The sequence below is a fragment of the Pan troglodytes genome, chromosome 1 (genome assembly GCF_028858775.2).
Source record: "Pan troglodytes isolate AG18354 chromosome 1, NHGRI_mPanTro3-v2.0_pri, whole genome shotgun sequence".
NCBI lineage: Eukaryota > Metazoa > Chordata > Mammalia > Primates > Hominidae > Pan > Pan troglodytes.
This window is the reverse complement of record NC_072398.2, coordinates 218404123-218428393: the sequence shown is the minus strand read 5'-3', so window position 1 is coordinate 218428393 and position 24271 is coordinate 218404123. Positions and strand designations below refer to the sequence as shown.

Genomic DNA, 24271 nt, shown 5'->3' with positions numbered 1-24271 from the left:
ACCTCGTGATCCACCCATCTTGGCCTCCCAAAGTGCTGGGATTGCAGGCGTGAGCCACTGTGCCTGGCCCACAGACATTTTTAAAATATTGCACTACATACTTTAAAATACCAAATTGCAATTATAAGTTAAAATTTCAATATATATATTCAATATGTATAAATGTGTTATATATAAATCACAATATTTATTCTCTATAAACTTTTACATAACAGCAGATTTTTGGAGATACCACTCAATATCACCCTGTTTGCATCAATAAATTACACCAGATGGTCTGAGCAACCAGCAGATGGCACATGAGTCTTATGGGTTGGAAATTTTTATCTCATGATCACTAGAGATGAACTCAGTCCTGCCTCACCCATCGCACCCTCTGCTGGCTGCTGAGGCTCTGCTGTTTGGGGGAATCATGATTAAGTGGTGGTGGCATGTAGAAGTTGAGTCCCATTGCCTGCCCTGGGTTTCTGCTGCCTCCCTGTTATCAGGAATAGAAGGTGAGATTGAAGTGTGAAGAATGCTGGGACTTCTATTAGGACGGGAAAAAAAAGAACAAGATGCATGTATTGAGCTCTTACTTTATGCCAGGCCCCATTCCAAGTCCTGGCCGTGCACCGTCTCATTGGGTCCTACGATAGTCTCATAGGGTGGTGGCATCATCATCTTCATTTTACAGGGAAACTGAGCCTCTTGGCTGTTTCGTGCCCAACAGCACCAGCCCCTGAGTCCTCGACAGGGTTCTACACTTAGGTGCCCTTTGTGTAGGGTCCCTCAGCACAGGTGTGGTCATTAATTACCCACAGGCACTTGATCATTATCCACCCTCTAAGGATGTGTGATTCCTACTACCATGCACTAGTCTTCCTTCACAGGGAGAAAAAGGAGGAGTTAAGAAAAGGTCTTTCATTGATGTTATAGGTATTATATGCCTACGTAATGTCAGCATTTTGCTAAAAGGGAATTTGGATGTCTTTATTGGCCACAACTACTTTAATTCAGCAAGGGCCGCTACCCACCATGACAGGCATGGGTTAGTGATGCCCTGAGGCTCCTGCTCATACAGTGTGGAGCTCTCCTTCCAGGGCAGGGCCACGCCTTGGGCAGTGAAGTCCTTTCCCAGCACAGGTAACGGTCAGGAACTGAGAGCTCTGAATCCACCCATTGAGAGTGAACAGGGTCTTGGCATTGGGACAGAATGAGGGCACCTGAAGGGGCTTAACTTCAGGGGCTGACACTCACTTTACACTTAGAATGCTTCAGGCCCTGTGTGCGTCTCTCATGTGTATTAACCCATTAAATAGGCACAGAGAATAGCAAGAAGGTAACAGATGCACAGAGAGAAGAAAAGAAAAGGAGGGAATTGATCCAAATGATCAAATTCCATTTTGATGGCTTGATTTCCAGGAGCTGAACCTCATCAGTCACAGACAAATCAGTGCCTTATTAGCTCGATCAGTAACTGGACTTTTTTAGGTTTAAATTGTTTAATTGTTAAGCCATGTTAAGCAATTATGGAGGACACCAGAGAGTTTCCACTCAGTTTCCCTTTATTTCTGACTGTTACTTTACAACCATCTGTGCAGGGGTAACCCTCTCATGTGTCTCTCCTCCCCGATTCTCACTCTAGCAATTCAGATTGCCATTTCTGATTCTCTGGGACACAGGTCTCTAAAGAGCCCATCCACTCCAAGTCAACTTTTCCCCCAGTCCTGCCCCTCCTGCATCCTCATTCCTTTCCCATTCACACTGAGGAGGCATTTGAAACGATGGGTCTGTGCTCCCTTTAACGTGCACTCATGGCCTAGGTTTCAGCTGCAAAATGACCAGAAGAAAGCTTGAAATATATCCACCCTGATGGCAGGCATTCAACAGAGGCAGTGACTGGGCTCCAGGTCATAGGAGGCCCTGATGCCACAGCGAGGGCAGGGGACGGTGCAGAACACAATGATCTTGGGCTGCCTTAAGTCCCTCAGTGTCTTCATCAGCTCAGCCCCAAGTTCAGCAAATCTCCCCCAGCAGAGAGCACCCTGGGTGTTATAACTCTCCAGAGGGGCAGGATACAGCTCCAGGCTTAGCTTGCTCAGCCCGATGGTGTGGCGCAGCAGGTTCTCAAGGGCAGCCATGGAGATGAGGTTCCCACAGAAGCTGAAGGTGCTGAGCTGGGAGCAGCGGCTCAGGACAGGCAGGATGGCGCTGAGTTGGGAATCCACGATACCACAGTCCTCTAAGTCCAGGGTCTGCAGGGTGGCCACAACTTGCTCCAGCAGACCTGTGAGGGGCTCAGGGCTGAAATGGGTCAGTGTGACACCCCTCAGGTCCAGCTCCTTTAATTGACGGATGCTCGGGCACCAAGAGAGATGCTTCAAGTCTGACTCTGACAGCAGGCAGTCGGTCATAACGACCATCTCCAAGGGGGCCTGGAGACACCTGGGAGAGAACAAGAAGGAGTTAGAGGAGAGAGGTGGGGATGACTTCAGGGTGAGAGATGACGCTCTCCATAACCCAGGGCTGCTCTGCTCATCTGAGGATAGTCAGCACCTGGGGTTTGGGAATGGAGACTCTGTTCCTTCAGTGCAGTCCCAATCTGTCAGGTAGAAAACCACATCTCTGGGCCACAGGAGCCCGATGGAGACACAGGCATAAATGACAAACCCAGGCAGGATCCTGCAACATCAGCTGGGGTGACCAGGTTGCGGGGGACCCTGACATGCCTGTACCATCAGCAAACTATCTATCACTTTTACCATTCTTCACTCCTGCTCCCTCGCCCTCTATTCTATCATCATGTATTTCAATACATTAATTACCGACCTGGAGCTCAAAACAGGGTGCTGACAGGGAAACACAGGATTTTGCCTGTTCACTAGGCAGGTGAGGATAGACCTCATATTTTAAAATATAGGAGTGTGATGGGCATTCTCTTCTTTAGTGCCCTCTTCACCTCCCTATTTCCCATCATCTTAACTTAGACACACATCCTCAGGAGGAATTCACAAATGCACTCTCATCAGATCTAAACCCTGTAGTAGCTAGCTTCCTAGCTTGGCACCTTCTCTATAGCATCTAGCCCAGGAGATCCCTCTGACTTTATTGGGATGGTTGTGTGATACCCATATCAGGACAGAGCCACCAACAGGATAATGCATGGATATTCTAGTGTCCCCTCACTCTTACTTCCTCACAGGCTCACAGTGCATACCCACTGGTGTTTACTGTAACAAAGAAAGGCTCTGCTGTGGTCTGAAGAGAAAGCTCACCATCCTTCCTCACCTGAGCAGCTGGTCCAGATGGCCTTCGAGGAAAGAGACAGAGTGCATAAACAGATTCTGGAAATAGTCCAGCTTGTGGAACTGAGAGGTGAATCGGGCAATGAACTGCCCCTTGTTGTCTGGGGGAATGCGGGCAGATGCATGGATGTTGAAGAGAACAAGTTTGCGGAGATTCCTCATCTGGCCCAGGTAAGGGGCAAACTTGACAAGAATGGACAGCTCCCAGGGGCAGCACACTTCCACCTCCTGGATACAGTCAAGCTCCACCATGTTCAGGACCTCTATGATACTGTGGATGGGCATTCCAAAAACCTGCAGCTCCTTGCAACACACATGCAGTAAGCCTTTTCTCTGCTTGCCCCACTCTAAGAGGTGGGTGAGGCATTCATCCAGTGTCCTGTTCTTGAGACAAAGGTCTATGAACACCATGAATGGCTGCTGCCCGCCTGTCCCTGGACAGTTATCTGCTGTTTGCTTCTGACTCGGAGCCTCCGGGAAGGATGCAGCAGCTCCAGACAATATGTCGCAGAAGTTCTCATCCACATTCCTCAAGTCCAGCACTTGAAGTTTTGACTGCCTGTGGGTAAAGGAGAAGAGAGGCTCCAAACTAAGGCAAGGACCTGAGCTTTTATTTACATCCCAGACATCAGCTGTTCTCCTCTCTGCCACTTTTCCTTCTCTGATTTTGTCCAACCCCTTTGCCCTCCGGATTTTGCCTCATCCCCATTGCCTGTAGCTTTCAGAGCCACTAGAAGAGAAGTTTCTGTTTCCTCAGTGGACCCTGCATGGTGAGCAGTCCTTTCCCAGAGGGGCTGGGCAATGGCCAAGGCCTTCCTGAGCTTCCTCACTGGCACCATCAGAAGCCTCTGGGCCTCCATTGTGCCCCTCCTCCTCCTGAAACAGCTGTCCCTACCCTGGACAAAAGGGCCCTCCCCACCTGGACACCTGGGTCACCTCACCTGGGGCGAACCTCTTGGGTCAGCAGCACATCAACCCCTTCCAGCACAGATTTTAACGACTCCAGATGAGGCGACTTCATCAGGGACCCTAGAGGGAGGCAGGTGAAAGGCCAGGCCTGCACCATCGTTTTCAGGGTTTCACAGCGTCTCCTGCTGAAGGCTTCCATGAACAGTGTGGGGAAGAGCTCCCTGGGCAGCTCCTCCACGGTGGAGATGGCCAAGGCCTGGTCCCTCAGCAGCCTCTGCCTTGCCAGCTCCAGGAGTCTGGGTGGGGCCCTGATGCTCATCTTGATGAATCTGCAAGGGAAAACTCTAGAGGACAAATCCAGAGAAAAGGCATCACTCTAAGGCCAAATACGATCACCTCATCTTCTCCTATTGCTAATCTCATTGCTCTGGTGGAGGTGGAAAAGCCCTCAATTCCCCCCAATTCCATTCTGCACTTGGTGGCCACAAATCTGTACCTGTGCCCCTGCGACTACCACAAAGAATGTCTTCCAAACACCAAGGAGGGGACCAGGTGGCCAGTGGCCCATTAATTTCTATGCATTGCTCCACTGAAACTCAGGATTACTGGGATCTGTCACTCAGGATCCTGAAAGCTAAGCTCCACCTTTTTGAGGGAAATTTTTTTGCTACTTACCACCCAAAAACAATGAGAATGACTGTCCTGTGGCCCCACACAGCCTGCATTCTCAGTTTACACAATTAGCATGCTTGGGGAAGACTAAAGTGACTCCCTAAAATCAATGCCATTTGTTTTTATTTTGAAAAATTATAAGAGAAACTATAAAAGCAGTGTGGCAGTATTCTAGAGCACTTGGAAGGTGCGGATGGAAACACTAAGTCTCAGATGAAGGATCCAATACACATCCCTTCCACATACTCACAATCACCCACTTAGGGACAGAGTCTAAGGGCAGAGATAAATCCCATGTTCAGAACAAGACTCGAGAAAATCACAATATCACCAAGTGTGTGAACTCTAGCTGAAGGGCACAGAAACCAGTAACTTCACATGTCAAGACATAAAAATTCATCCAACTGTAAATTGTTAATATCTTTTTTAAAAAACTGCTTCAATAAGAATTTTGAAATGAGAAAAATGAAGCAGAAATCAAAATTTGAGGGATGAAGTCAAAACTATATTTAGAGGAAAAATCAAAACCTACATCTGTTTAATTGAAAAAACAGACAGGAAATTCTCTGTGCCACTTTGGGCTGCGTGTCACCATCCCTGACTGGCTGGCTGCAGATCAGATGGGCATGTTCCTAAGGAGGTGGTGACTTACCAGATCTGGACTCAGTTTGCAGGGTGCTGGGATCTCTCAGAGAATCAAGCAGTAGTTCCAGGCACCAGGGCTTTGGGTCTCTCCTGTGCAAACTCAGGAGCTTTTATTGATGTTTCTAACCACACCCTCCCCTTCTCAATCACCAGCTTCCAATCAGAAAGTGATGCCTGATTAGATTCCGAAGTTCCACCTAGTTAATCCTGATTGAGTTTTACACTTTCTTCTGATTCATTGATTAAATTAGATGTGCATTTATGAAAGTGAAAGAATAAATTACAGGGTGAAAGTCCAAAACTCATTAATTCATTTATTCCCCAAACACTGATGAAGTTTGACTAATATGTGACCTTCATAGTGACATGGAAGGTTTAATCTGTTCCTGGCATTAGAAAGAAAAAACAAAACCTGATGATATCTTTATGGAAAAATCTGTGGCCACATCGAAATTATCAACACATTTCGTTAAGACAGTTAAAACAGCTTTAAAAAGACAGTGATGTCCACCCTAAGAAAATGGATTAAAAAGCTCCTTTATCCAATGGTCACCTGGGTTTTATGTTTTATAACAGGGCAGGTCATATGTGGGTTCATGTTGAAAAGGGAACCACGGAGGGTGTGATTGATCACAAGACTAAGGTCAAGGCTTCACTGCAGGAAATCAGGACAGAATGACAAAGTGAGGTGGGGGCTGGGCAGGATGGGACCGGGTGTTCTAATAGAATCCTGGAAAGGAACCAAGGCAGCATAAAACATGGTGGGTATTTTGTGGGCATCTCCACAGAAGGATTGAAAGACTCTGTCTAGATTGAGTTTAAAAATTAAAAAGGGAATAATTACAAAAGAGACAGTGCAGACTCTTCAAACACGACATTGTCTTTGAGGGCAGAGGAGGCAGATACAGTCTTGGCCTCTACTACAAGGGAAAGCGTGTTTACTCCCAAAAATGATGGGCTCGCCTCAGAAAATCAGCCTGGGAAGATGGAATCTGAGAATGTGAGCTGGGGCAGATGCCAGAGGAAGGAAGGAAGGAAGGAAGGGAGGAAGGAAGGAAGGAAGGAAGTGAGGGAGGGAGGAAGGAAGGGAGGGAGGGAGGGAGGGAGGGAGGGAAGGAAAGAAAGAAAGAAAGAAAGAAAGAAAGAAAGAAAGAAAGAAAGAAAGAAAGAAAAGAAAAGAAAAGAAAGAAAGGAAGGAAGGAAGGAAGGAAGGAAGGAAGGAAGGAAGAGAGAGAAACTCAGCCTTCCTGTCTTTAAGAACGGTGCACACATCTGGTTGTATTGTGTGCAAATGTACAATACATTTCCCCAACAAAACCTGGAAGCTCTATTTCATGTTAAAAGATCTGCTAAGTTCAGGGATGGCTCCCATCCTAAGCAGGATCACACAGTCATTCTTCTGCTATTTTAGGGCACAAAGTAGCAAGAACGTCCCCCGCCTCCAGAAAGTCCTCCAGGCCTTTCTCTCCCATTCCATATGAAACCCAAACAGCTCGGAGATGCCACTGGCTTCCAAAACTGCAGTACTTTGAAGGATGTTCTCCATCATGGAATATTTCTGTAAATGTTCTTTCTCCACATTTCTAACCTCACTATCAATGCCCTGCTATGTGTGCAATCGAGTTAAACTGAAACGTGCTCAGTGCGGCTTCTACTTCACCTGCCCTCACTTTGTGAGCCTGAGGCTGAGGGTGAGCTCAGCACCAAAGGTCATCCTGAGTGTCTCTGTTGATTGAGCATGCACAAGGCACAGCAGGGACTGGTACCATTCATCCAAGATCTCAGCTCTCCCTCACGAGGAATCTAAGGCATGTTGCTATATTCCCCATTTTTAAAGTGGTGACCCTGAGACTTGGCTAGGGAGAGGAACCTGCCCGTGTTCAGGCAGCAAATGATGGACAGACCCCTCAGGTGAGGGGCTCAGAGGATCCCCTAAGGAGTTCAATAATCTAAATGTTGAAAAGAACTGATTGACAGACTTTCCCTTCCTGCCCAATTCAGAAGGTCCAGCACCATCCCCAGGACCCCATTGAGAATCCCGCACATGGGGGCATTTCTACCATGTCCTGTCACCTGTTCTTCTCAAGGTGCTCATCTGCTGTCAAACTCAGAGCAGCCTTCAGAGCCCCTCTGAGAAGATGACCTGACCCCTTCTCCACTCACAGAATCTCCACCAGAATACCAAAGCTCCCCCAGGCCCTTGCTCAGGGTCTCTAGAATATTTCTGAGCTTCTGTTTCCCTCCTCCAGCCTGAGCTGTCAAGGCAGGTATCTCTTTATGCATCCTGGATACCTCAGCCCAAATCTCCTGAACAACAGAACATGGCCACAATGCTGGGAGGCCCTCACCCCAGAGCAGTCATTGAGGAATTCTCCCAAAATTCTATTGAGCTATTTTGGTGAACATGAGAAGCCATAAAGCAGGGAGTTCCTCAGCTGCTGCTCTGGCCCTAAAGAGGCCCCCTGGGACCGGACTGCTGGAGGGTGACCCTGCCTGGCACGCAGAAGGAGACCTGACTCCTCTGGTCTTCCTATGGGTGCCAGGCTGAGAAGAGGTCCTGGGAAATGTCCCGGTGCAGGGGCCATCCCTTCCCAGGCTCCCTGGCTCAGCCTTAGAGCTGACAAGGCTGCACCTGGAATGCAGTCAGTCTGTTTCTGTCCAAGTCAGGTCTCTTCTTAGCCTGAGCTGTTCACCCTCTGTGCATTTCTAAGAGTCAAAATCTCTGTTCTGGCCCTGTTGCCCTTCTCTGGTCCTCAACCGGGTCTGATTCCAGGTCAGATTCATGCACATCGTGTGCTAAAGTAGGGGCTTCCTCTCTTTCTTCCTCCAATCAAGTCTGAGGACAAGGTCACCCTGAAAGCAGACACTTGATGCTGAGGGAGGTGCTCAGAGCCTGGGGTGGGAGGAGGTCTGCACCCTCACTCCAGGCTGGACAGAGCCAGAGGGACTGAAAGTAGGAATGGGGCCAAGAAGGGGAGTGACCAGAGGAGCTGATGGGGCTGAAATAAAGGGGAAGGAGGGAGGTGGCAGCAGAGCAGGCAGCCAGGTTCTCTGGCTCTCATAGAGCTGTGTCTCTGAAAGGCAGGGACTTGTGTCTGAGACCGTGGGGCACTGGGGCTTGGACTTGGGTCTGTGAGTTCCCAAGACACTTTATGTGCCCTGGTCTGCATGAGGTTTTAGTGGCTGCCCCATCCTGCCCCAGGGGCACAGAGTCAGGAGAGTGGGGAGTCCCAGGAGGGGAAGAGCGGGTGGCGAGTGTCCATCCTGGATCCAAAGACAAGCAGCAGGTCAGAAGGAAGCAGCTGTGGCTTGAGGCCAAGGAAAGGATTCTCTTTGGAAATCGTGCAGCTCCATCTTTTAACTGGTCAGAGCCTTATGGGACGGTGAGGACTGGGCTTTTCAGGAGGGAATGAAAAAGAATGGAGTCTGGCTCAGAGTCCCTGACATCCAAGTTATTCCAAACCTCCTCTGACAAGCAAAGGGAAAATCATGGAGGATGGAAGTCAAACCAAGGCTCACGTGGCTGCCCAGAGCTTTCCAGTGGATCCAGAGAGGGCACAATGATCCTCAGTCAGAAAAGTCCTCCAATGTCCAGCACTGAGACCCAATAAGAGTGCCTGGAGGGGACTCTCTGTGACACGTCTGAAGAGAAGATTCTGGCACATGTGACTCCTCCCACACCCTCTGCCTCCCCCTGACTCCTCTCCCCTTGATTCATTCAAAGACCTTCACTGAGCACCAGGGATTGCTTCCTGCAATTCCGGGTGCTACCAGGGAAGATGAATAAAATGCAAGGAAGCTGGAAAATGAACTCAGCAGAGGACACCAGGCTCAGCACTGCAGTCCCGGTCAGAAAAATGACTGTGCAGGCTGCGCGGTGCAGAGCGATCATAATAACCCATGGGGATAATCACAGGTGTCCCAAATCCTTTAATCACTTTTTGTTGGACTATGAAGAGGTCTCTCACTGCTGAATATAAATATACAGGGAAGTGAAAAACATTAGTAAAACGAACATTTACTAAGTGCAATGTGACTCAAAACACTGAGAAGCCAAGGGTTTTATTTCTTTGAAACAACTTGCCAAGGCAGTTTGAACAGTGATCATCTTGCTCCTGGGCTCAGCACCGCAGAGGCAGCTGGTGTCTTCTCCACCTGGGAGAGTTGTCCTGCTTTTTTTTAAGTTGGGATAGGCCAGTGAGTCGGGAAGTTTGTTCATCTTGGGCTTGGGGTACAGGAGGAGTTGGTGGGGTGCCTGTGGCCACTCCACTGCCCTCTGGGATTAGGAGGAGACAGTGGGGTCAGGACTCACCCCCTGGCCTGTGCTTCAGGTGATCCCTCTCCGTCCTGTGGATGTGGGGTTGGGAGCAGGTTTGGGGTCCTCGCCTATCCCCATTGGCTCTTCTTGGGAAGATGAATTTATGGGGCACCTGCAGGTGGCCACGTGTGGGAAGGAATCTCAGAACTTACATGGATCCATGCAAATGAGGCTTCCTTCAGGCAGACACAGGAACTCTGAGCCTCCCTGATGCTGCAGGCACCTGGGTTTGGGGACCGTCTTGGAGACAAACGCATGGAGCGTCCCAGCAAGTTTCCCTGTCTCCCAGCTCCTCCCTGGGCTTCTGCATCTGGGAGTCAGGGCCGGATCAAGAGAAGCCCTGTGGGGAGTGGGAAGGACATAGGATTCTCAGGGTCTCAAGTTCAGCTTTTAACATTATCCTCAAAGGTGGGGTTTTTCCCAGAGGCCTCCTTTCCACAGATCCCATGCCTTCTTGCTGGACTCACGGGAAACTTGCCCTGCTAGAGACATGGGATATTTTACTTTTCTCTGCCATGGAGCCATGCTGGAGAGCTGTGACTTCCTAGCTGACCACACACACACATAAACCTGTAAACACCACGAGGTCATTGTAGGGATGCCCACTGGGCCTGTGGTTCTCCCATAGCAACCAGTTCATAAAAGCCTCCCTTCCACTCACCTGGGGCTTGGAGTCATTGGCCTCCTCCTGTCTCATTGATCCAGCATTTGGCCTTGACTGGCCAGTGACTCAGACCCCAGCAAGAAGGACAAAATGACTAGTTCACGTGCTTTAGGGGAAACACAGAGAGAATGAGAAGACCAGTGTCTGAAGTGGCAGGTTGTGAATTGGCTCAGGGAGATGAGACTGGAGAGGTGCAGCCAGGGGCAAGGGTGACTCAGGGGTCATTGGCAGTTTGGGATTAGGGTTGTGAGGCCACTTGAAGCCTATTTTCCACATCCCTGAGGTGGCTGAGAGGACCGTGTTCCCTGGGGGGATAACCAGAGGGCAGGGACACGCATCAGAAGATTCTTGCACTGTCCAGACAGGAGGTCCTGGTGTCCACTTGAGTGGCCATGGACAGCATGGGGACGTCCTGGAGGCAGAGTCAGCAGGACTTGCTCTTAATTCTTCCTGGGGTGGATGTGAAGCTTGTGTCCTGGCAGAGGGAGTGGCTGGCACAGGAGAGGACTCTGCCTTAGGGCTGAGTTATCCCCTGTGGCCTCAACTGTTTTCCTGATTATGCCTGTTGTCTTTGAATGTCAACAAAAGTAGCCAACATTTATGGAGGGTTTACTATGCCCCATGCTTTGGGCTCAGCATTTTTACCTGAAGATTGAGATTATCCTTCTACACATTTGATGGAGAAAGAGACAGATTCAAAGAGAGAGGGAGAAATTTTCAAGGCCAGTCTGTAAGTGGTGGGACTGGAATGACGGAATGTCTGTTTGTCAACATCTTTGGCGGTGACATGATACTGTCCCAGTGCCTGCAATCTGCTGTTCATTTTCATCCTTTCAAATAAAACTCCACAGTCAGAGGCTTGTGCAAGAGTTGGGGTCCAGAGCATCAGGTCTAATGTTTGCTATGTTTATATTCACTGCCAAATCTGTTATTCCAAAGAAATTTTACTAGTGAAATAGAAATACGTTGTCTGACAGCATTACCCCCTGTGATATGGTTTGGATCGAACCATTGCTCTCCAGCCTGGCAACAGAGTGAGACTCCATCTCCAAAAAAAAAAGCAATTAATTATAACAACACGTCCATTCACTCTCCAAAGTGTCTGGGACTGGACAACTAATTGTCAGGCCCTCTTCTGTAGCACCATACACTATAGCATATACATGGATTAAAATAAATACACACACAAAATGCAAGTATATATTCTTTATTCATTATTATTATACTTTAAGTTTTAGGGTACATGTGCACAATGTGCAGGTTTGTAACATATGTATACGTGTGCCATGTTGGTGTGCTGCACCCATTAACTCATCATTTAGCATTAAGTATATCTCCTATCGCTATCCCTCCCCCCTCCCCTCACCCCACAACAGGCCCTGGTGTGTGATGTTCCCCTTCGTGTGTCCATGTGTTCTCATTGTTCAATTCTCACCTATGAGTGAGAACACCTATGAGTTTTCTTCTAGGGTTTTTATGGTTTGAGGTCTAACATGTAAGTCTTTAATCCACCTTGAATTAATTTTTCTATAAGGTGTAAGGAAGGGATCCAGTTTCGGCTTTCTACTTATGGCTAGCCAGTTTTCCCAGCACCATTTATTAAATAGGGAATTGTTTCCCCATTTCTTGTTTTTGGCAGGTTTGTCAAAGATCAGATACTTGTAGATATGCGGCATTATTTCTGAGGGCTCTGTTCTGTTCCGTTGGTCTATATCTCTGTTTTGGTACCAGTACCATGCTGTTTTGGTTACTGTAGCCTTGTAGTATAGTTTGAAGTCAGGTAGCATGATGCCTCCAGCTTTGTTCTTTTGGCTTAGGATTGATTTGGCAATGCGGGCTCTGTTTTGGTTCTATATGAACTTTAAAGTAGTTTTTTCCAATTCTGTGAAGAAAGTCATTGGTAGCTTGATGGGGATGCCATTGAATCTATAAATTACCTTGGGCAGCATGGCCATTTTCACCATATTGGTTCTTCCTACCCATGAGCGTGGAATATTCTTCCATTTGTTTGTATCCTCTTTTATTTCATTGAGCAGTGGTTTGTAGTTCTCCTTGAAGAGGTCCTTCACATCCCTTGTAAGTTGGATTCCTAGGTATTTTATTCTCTTTGAAGCAATTGTGAATGGGAGTTCACTCATGATTTGACTCTCCGTTTGTCTGTTAGTGGTGTATAAGAATGCTTGTGATTTTTGCACATTGATTTTGTGAGACTTTGCTGAAGTTGCTTATCAGCTTAAGGAGATTTTGGGCTGAGACGATGGGGTTTTCTAGATATACAATCATGTCATCTGCAAACAGGGACAATTTGACTTCCTCTTTTCCTAATTGAATTCCCTTTATTTCCTTCTCCTGCCTCATTGCCCTGGCCAGAACTTCCAACACTATGTTAAATAGGAGTGGTGAGAGACGGCATCCCTGTCTTGTGCCAGTTTTCAAAGGGAATGCTTCCAGTTTTTGTCCATTCAGTATGATATTGGCTGTGGGTTTGTCATAGACAGCTCTTATTATTTTGAGATACATCCCATCAATACTTAATTGATTGAGAGTTTTTAGCATGAAGGGTTGTTGAATTTTGTCAAAGGCCTTTTCTGCATCTATTGAGATAATCATGTGGTTTTTGTCTTTGGTTCTGCTTATATGCTGGATTATGTTTATTGATTTTCGTATGTTGAACCAGCCTTGCATCCCAGGGATGAAGCCCACTTGATCATGGTGGATAAGCTTTTTGATGTGTTGCTGGATTCAGTTTGCCAGTATTTTATTGAGGATTTTTGCATCAATGTTCATCAAGGATATTGGTCTAAAATTCTCTTTTTTTGTTGTGTCTCTGCCAGGCTTTGGTATCAGGATGATGCTGGCCTCATAAAATGAGTTATGGAGGATTCCCTCTTTTTCTATTAAGTGGAAAAGATTCAGAAGGAATGGTACCAGCTCCTCATTGTACCTCTGGTAGAATTCGGCTGTGAATCCATCTGGTCCTGGACTTTTTTTGGTTGGTAAGCTATTAATTATTGCCTCAATTTCAGAGCCTGTTATTGGTCTGTTCAGAGATTCAACTTCTTCCTGGTTTAGTCTTGGGAGGGTGTGTATGTCGAGGAATTTATCCATTTCTTCTAGATTTTCTTGTTTATTTGCATAGAGGTGTTTGTAGTGTTCTCTGATGGTAGCTTGTATTTCTGTGGGATCAGTGGTGATATCCCCTTTGTCATTTTTTATTGCATCTATTTGATTCCTCTCTCTTTTCTTCTTTATTAGTCTTACTAGCAGTCTATTAATTTTGTTGATCTTTTCAAAAAACCAGTTCCTGGATTCATTGATTTTTTGAAGGGTTTTTTGTGTCTCTATTTCCTTCAGTTCTGCTCTGATCTTAGTTATTTCTTGCCTTCTGCTAGCTTTTGAATGTGTTTGCTCTTGCTTCTCTAGTTCTTTTAATTGTGATGTTAGGGTGTCAATTTTAGATCTTTCCTGCTTTCTCTTGTGGGCATTTAGTGCTATAAATTTCCCTCTACACACTGCTTTGAATGTGTTCCAGAGATTCTGTTATGTTGTGTCTTTGTTCTCATTGGTTTCAAAGAGCATCTTTATTTCTGTCTTCATTTTGTTATGTACCCAGTAGTCACTCAGGAGCAGATTGTTCAGTTTCCATGTAGTTGAGCAGTTTTGAGTGAGTTTCTTAATCCTGAGTTCTAGTTTGATTGCACTGTGTTCTGAGAGACAGTTTGTTATAATTTCTGTTCCTTTACATTTGCTGAGGAGTGCTTTACTCCCAACTATGTGGTCAATTTTGGAATAGGTGTGGCGTGGTGCTGAAAAGAATGTACATTCTGTTGATTTGGGGTGGAGAGTTCTGTAGATGGCTATTAGGTCTGCTTGGTGCTGAACTGAGTTCAATTCCTGGATATCCTTGTTAACTTTCTGTCTCATTGATCTGTCTAATGTTGACAGTGGGGTGTTAAAGTCTCCCATTATTATTGTGTGGGAGTCTAAGTCTCTTTGTAGGTCACTAAGTACTTGCTTTATGAATCTGGGTGGGGCAACCCGCTCGGGTCCCCTTCCACAGTGTGGAGGCTCTGTTCTTTCGCTCTTTGCAATAAATCTTGCTACTGCTCAAATAATAATAATAATAATAATAATAATAATAATAATAATAATGAATCTGGGTGCTCCTGTATTGGGTGCATATATATTTAGGATAGTTAGCTCTTCTTGTTGAATGGATCCCTTTACCATTATGTAATGGCCTTCTTTGTCTCTTTTGATCTTTGTTGATTTAAAGTCTGTTTTATCAGAGACTAGGATTGCAACCCCTGCCTTTTTTTGTTTTCCATTTGCTTGGTAGATCTTCCTCCATCCCTTTATTTTGAGCCTATGTGTGTCTCTGCACGTGAGATGGGTTTCCTGAATAGAGCACACTGATGGGTCTTGACTCTTTATCCAATTTGCCAGTCTGTGTCTTTTAATTGGAGCATTTAGCCCATTTATATTTAAGGTTAGTATTGTTATGTGTGAATTTGTTCCTGTCATTATGATGTTAGCTGGTTATTTTGCTCGTTGGTTGATGCAGTTTCTTCCTACCTTGATGGTCTTTACAATGTGGCATGTTTTTGCAGTGGCTGGTACTGGTTGTTCCTTTCCACGTTTAGTGCTTCCTTCAGGAGCTCTTTTAGGGCAGGCCTGGTGGTGACAAAAATCTCTCAGCATTTGCTTGTCTGTAAAGTATTTTATTTCTCCTTCACTTATGAAGCTTAGTTTGGCTGGATATGAAATTCTGGGTTGAAAATACTTTTCTTTAAGAATGTTGAATATTGGCCCCCACTCTCTTCTGGCTTGTAGAGTTTCTGCCAAGAGATCAGCTGATAGTCTGATGAGCTTCCCTTTGTGGGTAACCCGACCTTTCTCTCTGGCTGCCCTTAACATTTTTTCCTTCATTTCAACTTTGGTGAATCTGACAATTATGTGTCTTGGAGTTCCTCTTCTCGAGGAGTATCTTTGTGGCATTCTCTGTATTTCCTGAATTTGAATGTTGGCCTGCCTTGCTAGATTGGGGAAGTTCTCCTGGATAATATCCTGCAGAGTGTTTTCCAGCTTGGTTCCAGTCTCCCCATCACTTTCTGCTACACCAGTCAGACATAGATTTGGTCTTTCCACATAGTCCCATATTTCTTGGAGGCTTTGTTTTTTTCTTTTTATTCTTTTTTCTTTAAACTTCTCTTCACACTTCATTTCATTCATTTCATCTTCCATCGCTGATACCCTTTCTTCCAGTTGATTGCATAGGTTCATGAGGCTTGTGCATTCATCATATAATTCTCATGCTATGGTTTTCAGCTCCATCAGGTCCTTTAAGAACTTCTCTTCATTAGTTATTCTAGTTATCCATTTGTCTAATTTTTTCCCAAAGTTTCTAACTTCTTTGTCATTGGTTCTAACTTCCTCCTTTAGCTCGGAGTAGTTCGATCTTCTGAAGCCTTCTTCTCTCAGATCATCAAAGTCATTCTCCATCCAGCTTTGTTCTATTGCTGGTGAGGAGCTGCGTTCCTTTGGAGGAGGAGAGGCACTCTGATTTTTAGAGTTTCCAGTTTTTCTGCTCTGTTTTTTGCCCATCTCTGTGGTTTTATCTACCTTTGGTCTTTGATGATGGTGATGTACAGATGGGTTTTTGGTGTGGATGTCCTTTCTGTTTGTTAGTTTTCCTTCTAACAGTCAGGACTCTCATCTGCAGTTCTCTTGGAGTTTGCTGGAGGTCCACTCCAGAACCTGTTTGCCTGGGTATCAGCAGCAGAGGCTGCAGAACAGTGGATATTGGTGAACCGCAAATGCTGCTGTCTGATCGTTCATCTGGAAGTTTTGTCTCAGAGGAGTACCCAGCTGTGTGAGGTGTCAGTCTGCCCCTACTTGGTGGTGCCTCCCAGTTAGGCTACTCGGGGGTCAGAGACCCACTTGAGGAGGGAGTCTGCCCGTTCTCAGATCTCAAGCTGCATGCTGGGAGAACGACTACTCTCTTCAAAGCAGTCAGACAGGGACATTTAAGTCTGCAGAGGTTATTGCTTTCTTTTGTTTGTCTGTGCCCTGCCCCCAGAGGTGGAGTCTACAGAGGCAGGCAGGCCTCCTTGAGCTGTGGTGGGCTCCACCCAGTTCCAGCTTCTGGGCTGCTTTGTTTACCTACTCAAGCCTCGGCAATGGTGGGGGCCCCTCCCCCAGCCTCGCTGCCGCCTTGCAGTTTGATCTCAGGCTGCTGTGCTAGCAATGAGCAAGGCTCCGTGGGCATAGGACCCTCCAAGCCTTGTGTGGGATATAATCTCCTGGTGTGCAGTTGTTACGCCCATTAGAAAAGCGCAGTATTAGGGTGGGAGTGACCTGATTTTCCAGATGCCATCTGTCACCCCTTTCTTTGACTAGGAAAAGGAATTCCCTGACCCCTTGTGCTTCCCAGGTGAGGCGATGCCTCGCCCTGCTTCAGCTCACGCATGGTGCACTGCACCCACTGTCCTGCACCCACTGTCTGGCACTCCCCAGTGAGTTGAACCTGGTACCTCAGTTGGAAATGTAGAAATCACCCGTCTTCTGCATCACTTATGCTGGGAGCTGTAGACTGGAGTTGTTCCTATTCGGCCATCTTAAGTATATATTCTAAATACTTGCTATATACTTATATTCTAAGAGGTCACATGCAAATTCAAGGCTAGGTCAAAGAGTAGAGTGGCTATCTATGGAAAGGGGAGTGGAAGTGAATCATGGTAATAAAAATTAAGTATAGATAGGGATAGGAATAGATAGACATACACACATATAGCTGCAAGAAAGGGGAATGTCATGGACCAATGATGACAGCGAGCCATGTAAAAAGGCTACAATTCTTGTGATTATGTGTCTGTTTTCAGGATGGGTTGTAGCTTACCTTTTTAGAAAGGCTGATGCCACAGCCATAGTGAATAAATGATTATAAAATGTGTTTCCTTTCTGGGGCGTCTCTGGAGAAATCTCCAGTGGTAGGAGAACTCCGTTTACTGGGCGGGTGATCACACAGATAAGATTTTTCAGATCCAATGGCACTACCATTAACTTCATTATCCTTGGTATCCTACAAAGGTCGAGTGAAGAAATGGTATCTTGAAACTAAAATTAGCTAAACTAACAAAGGAGACTGGGTTAATTCTTTTTTTTTCTTTTTTTTTTTTTTTTTTGAGACAGAGTCTCTGTTACCCAGGCTGGAGTTCAGTGGTGCTATCTCAGCTCACTGCAACCTCTGCCTCCTGGGTTCAAGTGATTCTCATGCCTTAGCCTCCCAAGTAGCTGGGATTACAGGTATACCACCACACCCAGCTAATTTTTGTATTTTTAGTAAATAATGGGGTTTCACCATGTTGCCCAGGCTGCTCAACTCCTGGCTTCAAGTGTTCCGCCAGCCTCAGCCTCCCAAAGTGCTGAGATTACAGGTGTGAGCCATCATGTCCAGCAAGACTGGATTACTTTAATGAAATTGTTACCACCCCCTATGGGAAAACACAGCCAGATCCCCCATAAGGTATTTTATTTTCACCAACTGCAATCAGAAACACTGATAATTAAGTATTTACTGGAGAACCTATGCCTTTGATAATAGAACCTCATGCATCCCCTGCACTTTTTAGCTCTGATCATGTAACCAGAGGATCAACTCCAACAGATTAGTCATTGCTTAAGTTGTTACAGGTGATGACGCAAAGCCCAAATTGCTCAGGCATTTCCAATGGGAAAAAGGTTTAACCTCTTAACTATTAACACAGCCAGGCGGACTGTTTGAATTGGCATCATCTGAAACCAATTGGAAAGATGATGCAAGCTTGCTCCACCATCCCCAGATTGGGGAGACAGGTTTAGAACTTGTCTCCTATCTGCTTGTCAGTTAACTCTTTTTTATTTTTATTTTTATTTTTTTCTTTGAGACAGAGTCTCGCTCTGTTGCCCAGGCTGGAGTGCAGTGGCATGATCTCAGCTCACTGCAACATTGGCCTTCTGGGTTCAAGTGATTCTCTTGCCTCAGCCTCCCCAGTAGCTGGGATTACAGGCATGCACCACCATGCCCAGCTAATTTTTGTATTTTTAATAGAGAGGGAGTTTCACCATATTGGTCAGGCTGATCTGGAGCTCCTGACCTTGTGATCCGCCCACCTTGGCCTCCTAAAGTGCTGGGATTACAGATATAAGCCACTATGCCCAGCCCAGTTAACTCTTAATAAATTTTTTTTTCCCAAAATGGAGTCTTGCTCTGTCACCCAGGCTGGAGTGCAGAGGTGCAATCTCGGTTCACTGCAACCTCTGCCTCACAGGAACAAGCGATTCTTCTGCCTCAGCCTCCTAAGTAGCTGGGATTACAGGCATGGGTCATCACACCCAGCTAATTTGTGTATTTTTCATAGAGACAGGGTTTCACCATATTGGCCAGGCTGGACTCGAACCCCTGACCTTGTGATCCGCCTGCCTTGGCCTCCTAAAGTGCTGCAAATATAGGTGTCAGCCACCATGCCCAGCCTTTTTTGCTTTTCTATGCACTTAGGAGAGTGAGCCCATCATTCAGTAACAATATGACTCAGTACCGCAAGACCTTTCAAAGCCTATTTCCAGTTGGTGAAGGAGGGTTTTGATGATCACTGGACCTTCATGCCCTACCATTTGGAGACTGCATCTTTTATTTTTTTATTATTTTTTTTAATTGATCATTCTTGGGTGTTTCTCGCAGAGGGGGATTTGGCAGGGTCATAGGACAATAGTGGAGGGAAGGTCAGCAGATAAACAAGTGAACAAAGGTCTCTGGTTTTCCTAGGCAGAGGACCCTGCAGCCTTCCGCAGTGTTTGTGTCCCTGGGTACTTGAGATTAGGGAGTGGTGATGACTCTTAACGAGCATGCTGCCTTCAAGCATCTGTTTAACAAAGCACATCTTGCACCACCCTTAATCCATTTAATCCTGAGTGGACACCGCACATGCCCCAGAGAGCACAGGGCTGGGGGCGAGGTCACAGTTCAACAGCATCCCAAGGCAGAAGAACCCCTCCCAGTACACAACAAAATGAAGTCTCCCATGTCTACTTCTTTCTACACAGACACAGAAACAATCTGATTTCTCTATCTTTTCCCCACCTTTCCCCCATTTCTATTCCACAAAACCGCCATCGTCATCATGGCCTGTTCTCAATGAGCTGTTGGGTACACCTCCCAGACGGGGTGGTGGCCGGGCAGAGGGGCTCCTCACTTCCCAGAAGGGGCGGCCGGGCAGAGGCGCCCCCAACCTCCCTCCCGGATGGGGCGGCTGGCCGGGCGGGGGCTGCCTCCCCGCCTCCCTCCCGGACGGGGTGGCTGCTGGGCGGAGACGCTCCTCACTTCGCAGATGGGGCGGCTGCCGGGCGGAGGGGCTTCTCACTTCTCAGACGGGGTGGCTGCCGGGCAGAGGGGCTCCTCACTTCTCAGACGGGGCGGCTGCCGGGTGGAGGGGCTCCTCACTTCTCAGACAGGGTGGCTGCCGGGCAGAGGGGCTCCTCACTTCTCAGACGGGGTGGCTGCCGGGCAGAGGGGCTCCTCACTTCTCAGACGGGGCGGCTGCCGGGTGGAGGGGCTCCTCACTTCTCAGACAGGGTGGCTGCTGGGCGGAGACGCTCCTCACTTCCCAGACGGGGTGGCTGCCGCGCAGAGGGGCTCCTCACTTCTCAGACGGGGTGGCTGCCGGGTGGAGGGGCTCCTCACTTCTCAGACAGGGTGGCTGCCGGGCAGAGGGGCTCCTCACTTCTCAGACAGGGTGGCTGCCGGGCAGAGGGGCTCCTCACTTCTCAGACGGGGTGGCTGCTGGGCGGAGACGCTCCTCACTTCCCAGACGGGGTGGCTGCTGGGCAGAGGGGCTCCTCACTTCTCAGACGGGGCGGCTGCCGGGTGGAGGGGCTCCTCACTTCTCAGACGGGGTGGCTGCCGGGTGGAGGGGCTCCTCACTTCTCAGATGGGGCGGCTGCCAGGCAGAGGGGCTCCTCACTTCCCAGACGGGGCAGCCGGGCAGAGACGCTCCTCACCTCCCACACGGAGTCGCGGCGGGGCAGAGGCGCTCCCCACATCTCAGACGATGGGCGGCTGAGCAGAGACACTCCTCACTTCCTAGACGGGATGGCGGCTGGGCAGAGGGGCTCCTCACATCCCAGACGATGGGCAGCCAGGCAGAGACGCTCCTCACTTCCCAGACGGGGTGGCGGTCGGGCTGATGCTACAATCTCGGCACTTTGGGAGGCCAAGGCAGGCGGCTGGGAGGTGGAGGTTGTAGCTAGCCGAGATCACGCCACTGCACTCCAGCCTGGGCAACATTGAGCACGGAGTGAACGAGACTCCGTCTGCAATCCTGGCACCTCTGGAGGCCGAGGCTGCCGGATCACTCGCGGTTAGGAGCTGGAGACCAGCCCGGCCAACACAGCGAAACCCCGTCTCCACCAAAAAAATACGAAAACCAGTCAGGCTTGGCGGCGCGCGCCTGCAATAGCAGGCACTCGGCAGGCTGAGGCAGGAGAATCAGGCAGGGAGGTTGCAGTGAGCCGAGATGGCAGCAGTACCGTCCAGCTTCAGCTCGGCATCAGAGGGAGACCATGGAAAGAGAGGGAGACCGTGGGGAGAGGGAGAGGGAGAGGGAGAGGGAGAGGGAGAGGGACTGCATCTTTTAAAATGACACCAAGGGAAATCTTCCCATGAGCAGCATTGGATGGGACCATACCAGGTGACTTAAAATTAAGGATAACCAAGGAACAAAGCCTTTCTTACAAGCAGACATCATCACATGGTAGACAGCTTTTTTAAGAAAATGGGACAAAACTCCATTTGATCTCCTTCCATTGACTGAGACTTGGTTTTGTTTTGTATTAACACAAAATGATCAAGCCTACATTTTATTTTGTTACGTACTTTCACCAGTCAAAGCAAACACTTTCTAAGGTCTCCTATTCAAAATTTAGCCACTCTCACTAACCAAAGCAATTACTGGCTATGGAGTCATTTAGATGAATGGGAAGGATCACAACTAATAGTAGAATCTGCTCTCACACGTGGTTGGTTAATATTTATAATTAAATGACTTGGCACTGAGCAGAAGCTATAGATGCAAATGGGTGGCCTATGACTCTTGTTGATTTCATTACTTGTAACTTATCTCCATGCATAGGAAACATTAGTGTAACCGGGTCTAATCTAGGTAGTGTCCCAGACTCCCCCTAGAATCAAACTCTTTCATTTGACACACATTATGAAGACTGAAATGCTATAAGTATTGACATAGACACAGAATCAGAACATGACCATGTTACCCTCTGCCATATAATCAGAGAACTTACTGAAACTAGACATTTGTTCATTGGAAACTCGAGGCAAATAGAATGCATCTATAGCTCTGCTATATGAAATAAACAATAGTTTCATTTATTGGATGCATCCGTACTCAGCACATATTTGGAGAAGTCCCTATTCATTCTTCAATGGAGATGACATGCAAGGATTATTTAATAAAATTCATAAAAATATTTTTTCATCCCACCCCAGTTCAAACTGTCACCATGCAACCTGGTGTCAGTGGAAGGTAAGGCTCTTAAGGCAGAAATAATTAAATAAATCTTCATTGGAAGCTAAATGTGAGAATCAATGTGGAAGACACAGACCAACAAAGTGGGTGTGTTCCAAAGTCTGTTACAAGTTGGAATGCTTTTGTGAGAAAAGTTAAAAGAAGGGAATGAGACTCCTCCTATCAGTTTTTTTTTTTAATTTTCTTTTGTTTTACTGACCTGGCAAGGCTCAAATAGAGTTGAGTTTTTGTTTTGTTTTTGTTTTTTCCATTGGAAGGTACAATACAGAGGTTACAATCATTGACTTTAGCTGACAACATAACAAGTTAAACATTTTCCTTGCAAGACAACCAGTGAAACTTCATGATCAGAATCAAATCAGTGTCCTTCTCACTGTCAGTGGGTGAAGCTTCATCAATACATGTAGAGTTTGAGGCACTCATGAACTCAAGATCAGATTCTTTACTCAGGGACAGAATGTAAGCCAATCATAAGACCTTCCACAGGTGGTTAATTTGGACTCCTGAAAAATGTGACCTGTAAGTTTTCACTGGCAATATGCAGGTGCACATATGACAAATAATAACCAGGACCTTTATATCACCCCCAGCTGGTGGGGAATGGGATCCTTTTGACCCTTTCTCTCCATAATACCAGGCTACTCATCTTGTGTGGCAATAAAATATATGGTCTACTTCACAGAGAAAGAGATTCTTTTAAAAAAAAAAGGATTTTTATTATGAAATGAGCAAAGCAATGGGAATAGATGTGAGATTATTCAGGGAGGTAAAGGAAGACAAAGGTTTTGAAAGGAAAAATCAGGAGAATTACATACACTGTTTTGGAAGACTCATTCTTGGTCACAAGTATCAACACCAAGGGGGCCTCAGTGCAATGTTGGAAAGATTCCTCCTCCATGCCCTCAATAACCCCCAACATGTTTACCAAGTCTTGGTTCACTCCCCGGATCCCATTAAAACACACAGCTCAACCCTGACCAGCCTCCACCTTCACTTCCCTTTGTAATTTTGACATGACTTTTTTACAGGACCATCAGGTTCCTATGCCTGCAGCACAGTAGCATACTAATATTCTTAGACAGCAGGGTTTGCAGCAGAGAGTTTAACGATCACAGGGTGGCAAAATGAAAAGCTGGGAGGAGACCCTCAAATTCATCTCCCCAAGAAGTACTGAGGGTTTTCAGAGGATCATGGATAGCAAGGGGCTGGAAAGTTGGTGCAGTTTGGTGGCAGTAAGAGGTATGAAGTCATCAGGATGTCAAAACTGCATTCCTTGGTGAGTTGGTGCCTTGCAGGGCCCTTCAGATCACCTGCCATCAGTAGCTTCACTGACATGCAGAACCTGAAAGAATATGTCAAATGAAAAAGTTAATGTTTTACAAGGCCTAAATAGTTGTCTGCAGGGCAGTTAAGGGGAACTGTAATCTAAGGTCTACATGATTTTGGGACAGTAGGCTGCCAGCAACCATGAGGAAGCAGGTCAGAGAGCAAGCTGACCTCATGATGAATGCTGAATGTGCTGCAAGCTTGGTTTATGTTTGTTTCTCCCCCTCCCTTCTTCACTGATTAAATTTATAAAGTTTATAAGTATGGTTGCAATTTCTTCCAGAGTAGCCTTAACCTAAGCCCTGAGACCACTCAAGCCCTCAGTGGCACCTCTCTTCCACCAGCAGGAGTGAAAAAATTGCTACCTTAGGTGATATAAAACCCACAAGACCATTCAATACATGGAGATTTTTATTCTGATTTTGTAGGGATGACTCCTCTGTTTTTATAAAGCTATTTTAACTATAAAACATTTTTGTGATTTTGATGTGGCCAAAGATCTCCCAACAATACTACTTTCAGATTTTAGTTTTCTGTCTAATATCTGGGAAAGATTAGACCCTTCCCTGCCTCAAACTCAGGACTATGCAGGTCACATATTAGTGAAATTCCATCAGTGTTTGTGAAGTTCATGAATGAATGAATTTTTTTTTTTCCGACAAAGTCTTCCTCTGTCACCCAGAGTGGAGTGCAATGGTGCAATCTTGGTTCACTGCAACCATTGCCTCTTGGGTTCAAGCGATTCTCCCACCTCAGCCTCCTGAGTAGCTGGATTACAGGCATGCGCCATCGTCCCTGGCTAATTTTTGTATTTTTAGTAGAGACACGGCTTCACGATGTTGGCGAAGGCTGACCTCAAACTCCTGACCTC

General features: G+C 46.8%; 1 protein-coding gene across 2 annotated transcripts; it reads right to left on the bottom strand.

Moving 5' to 3' along the window:
- Positions 1-1532: 1532 nt before the first annotated feature.
- LOC469825 (PRAME family member) lies at positions 1533-7071 on the bottom strand. 2 transcript variants are annotated; one of them, XM_024353700.2, is made up of 4 exons: positions 5521-7071; positions 4229-4540; positions 3271-3846; positions 1533-2427 (listed from the first exon to the last, which is right to left on the bottom strand). In XM_024353700.2, the coding sequence occupies exons 2-4, from the start codon at positions 4513-4515 to the stop codon at positions 1866-1868; spliced, it is 1425 nt and encodes a 474-aa protein (XP_024209468.2). In that variant the 5' UTR covers positions 4516-4540; positions 5521-7071; the 3' UTR covers positions 1533-1865. The 2 variants fall into 2 exon arrangements, with proteins under 2 accessions (XP_024209468.2, XP_063661075.1); XM_063805005.1 differs by lacking the exon at positions 5521-7071 and having other exon boundaries at positions 4229-4596.
- Between the last annotated feature and the right edge of the window lie 17200 nt (positions 7072-24271).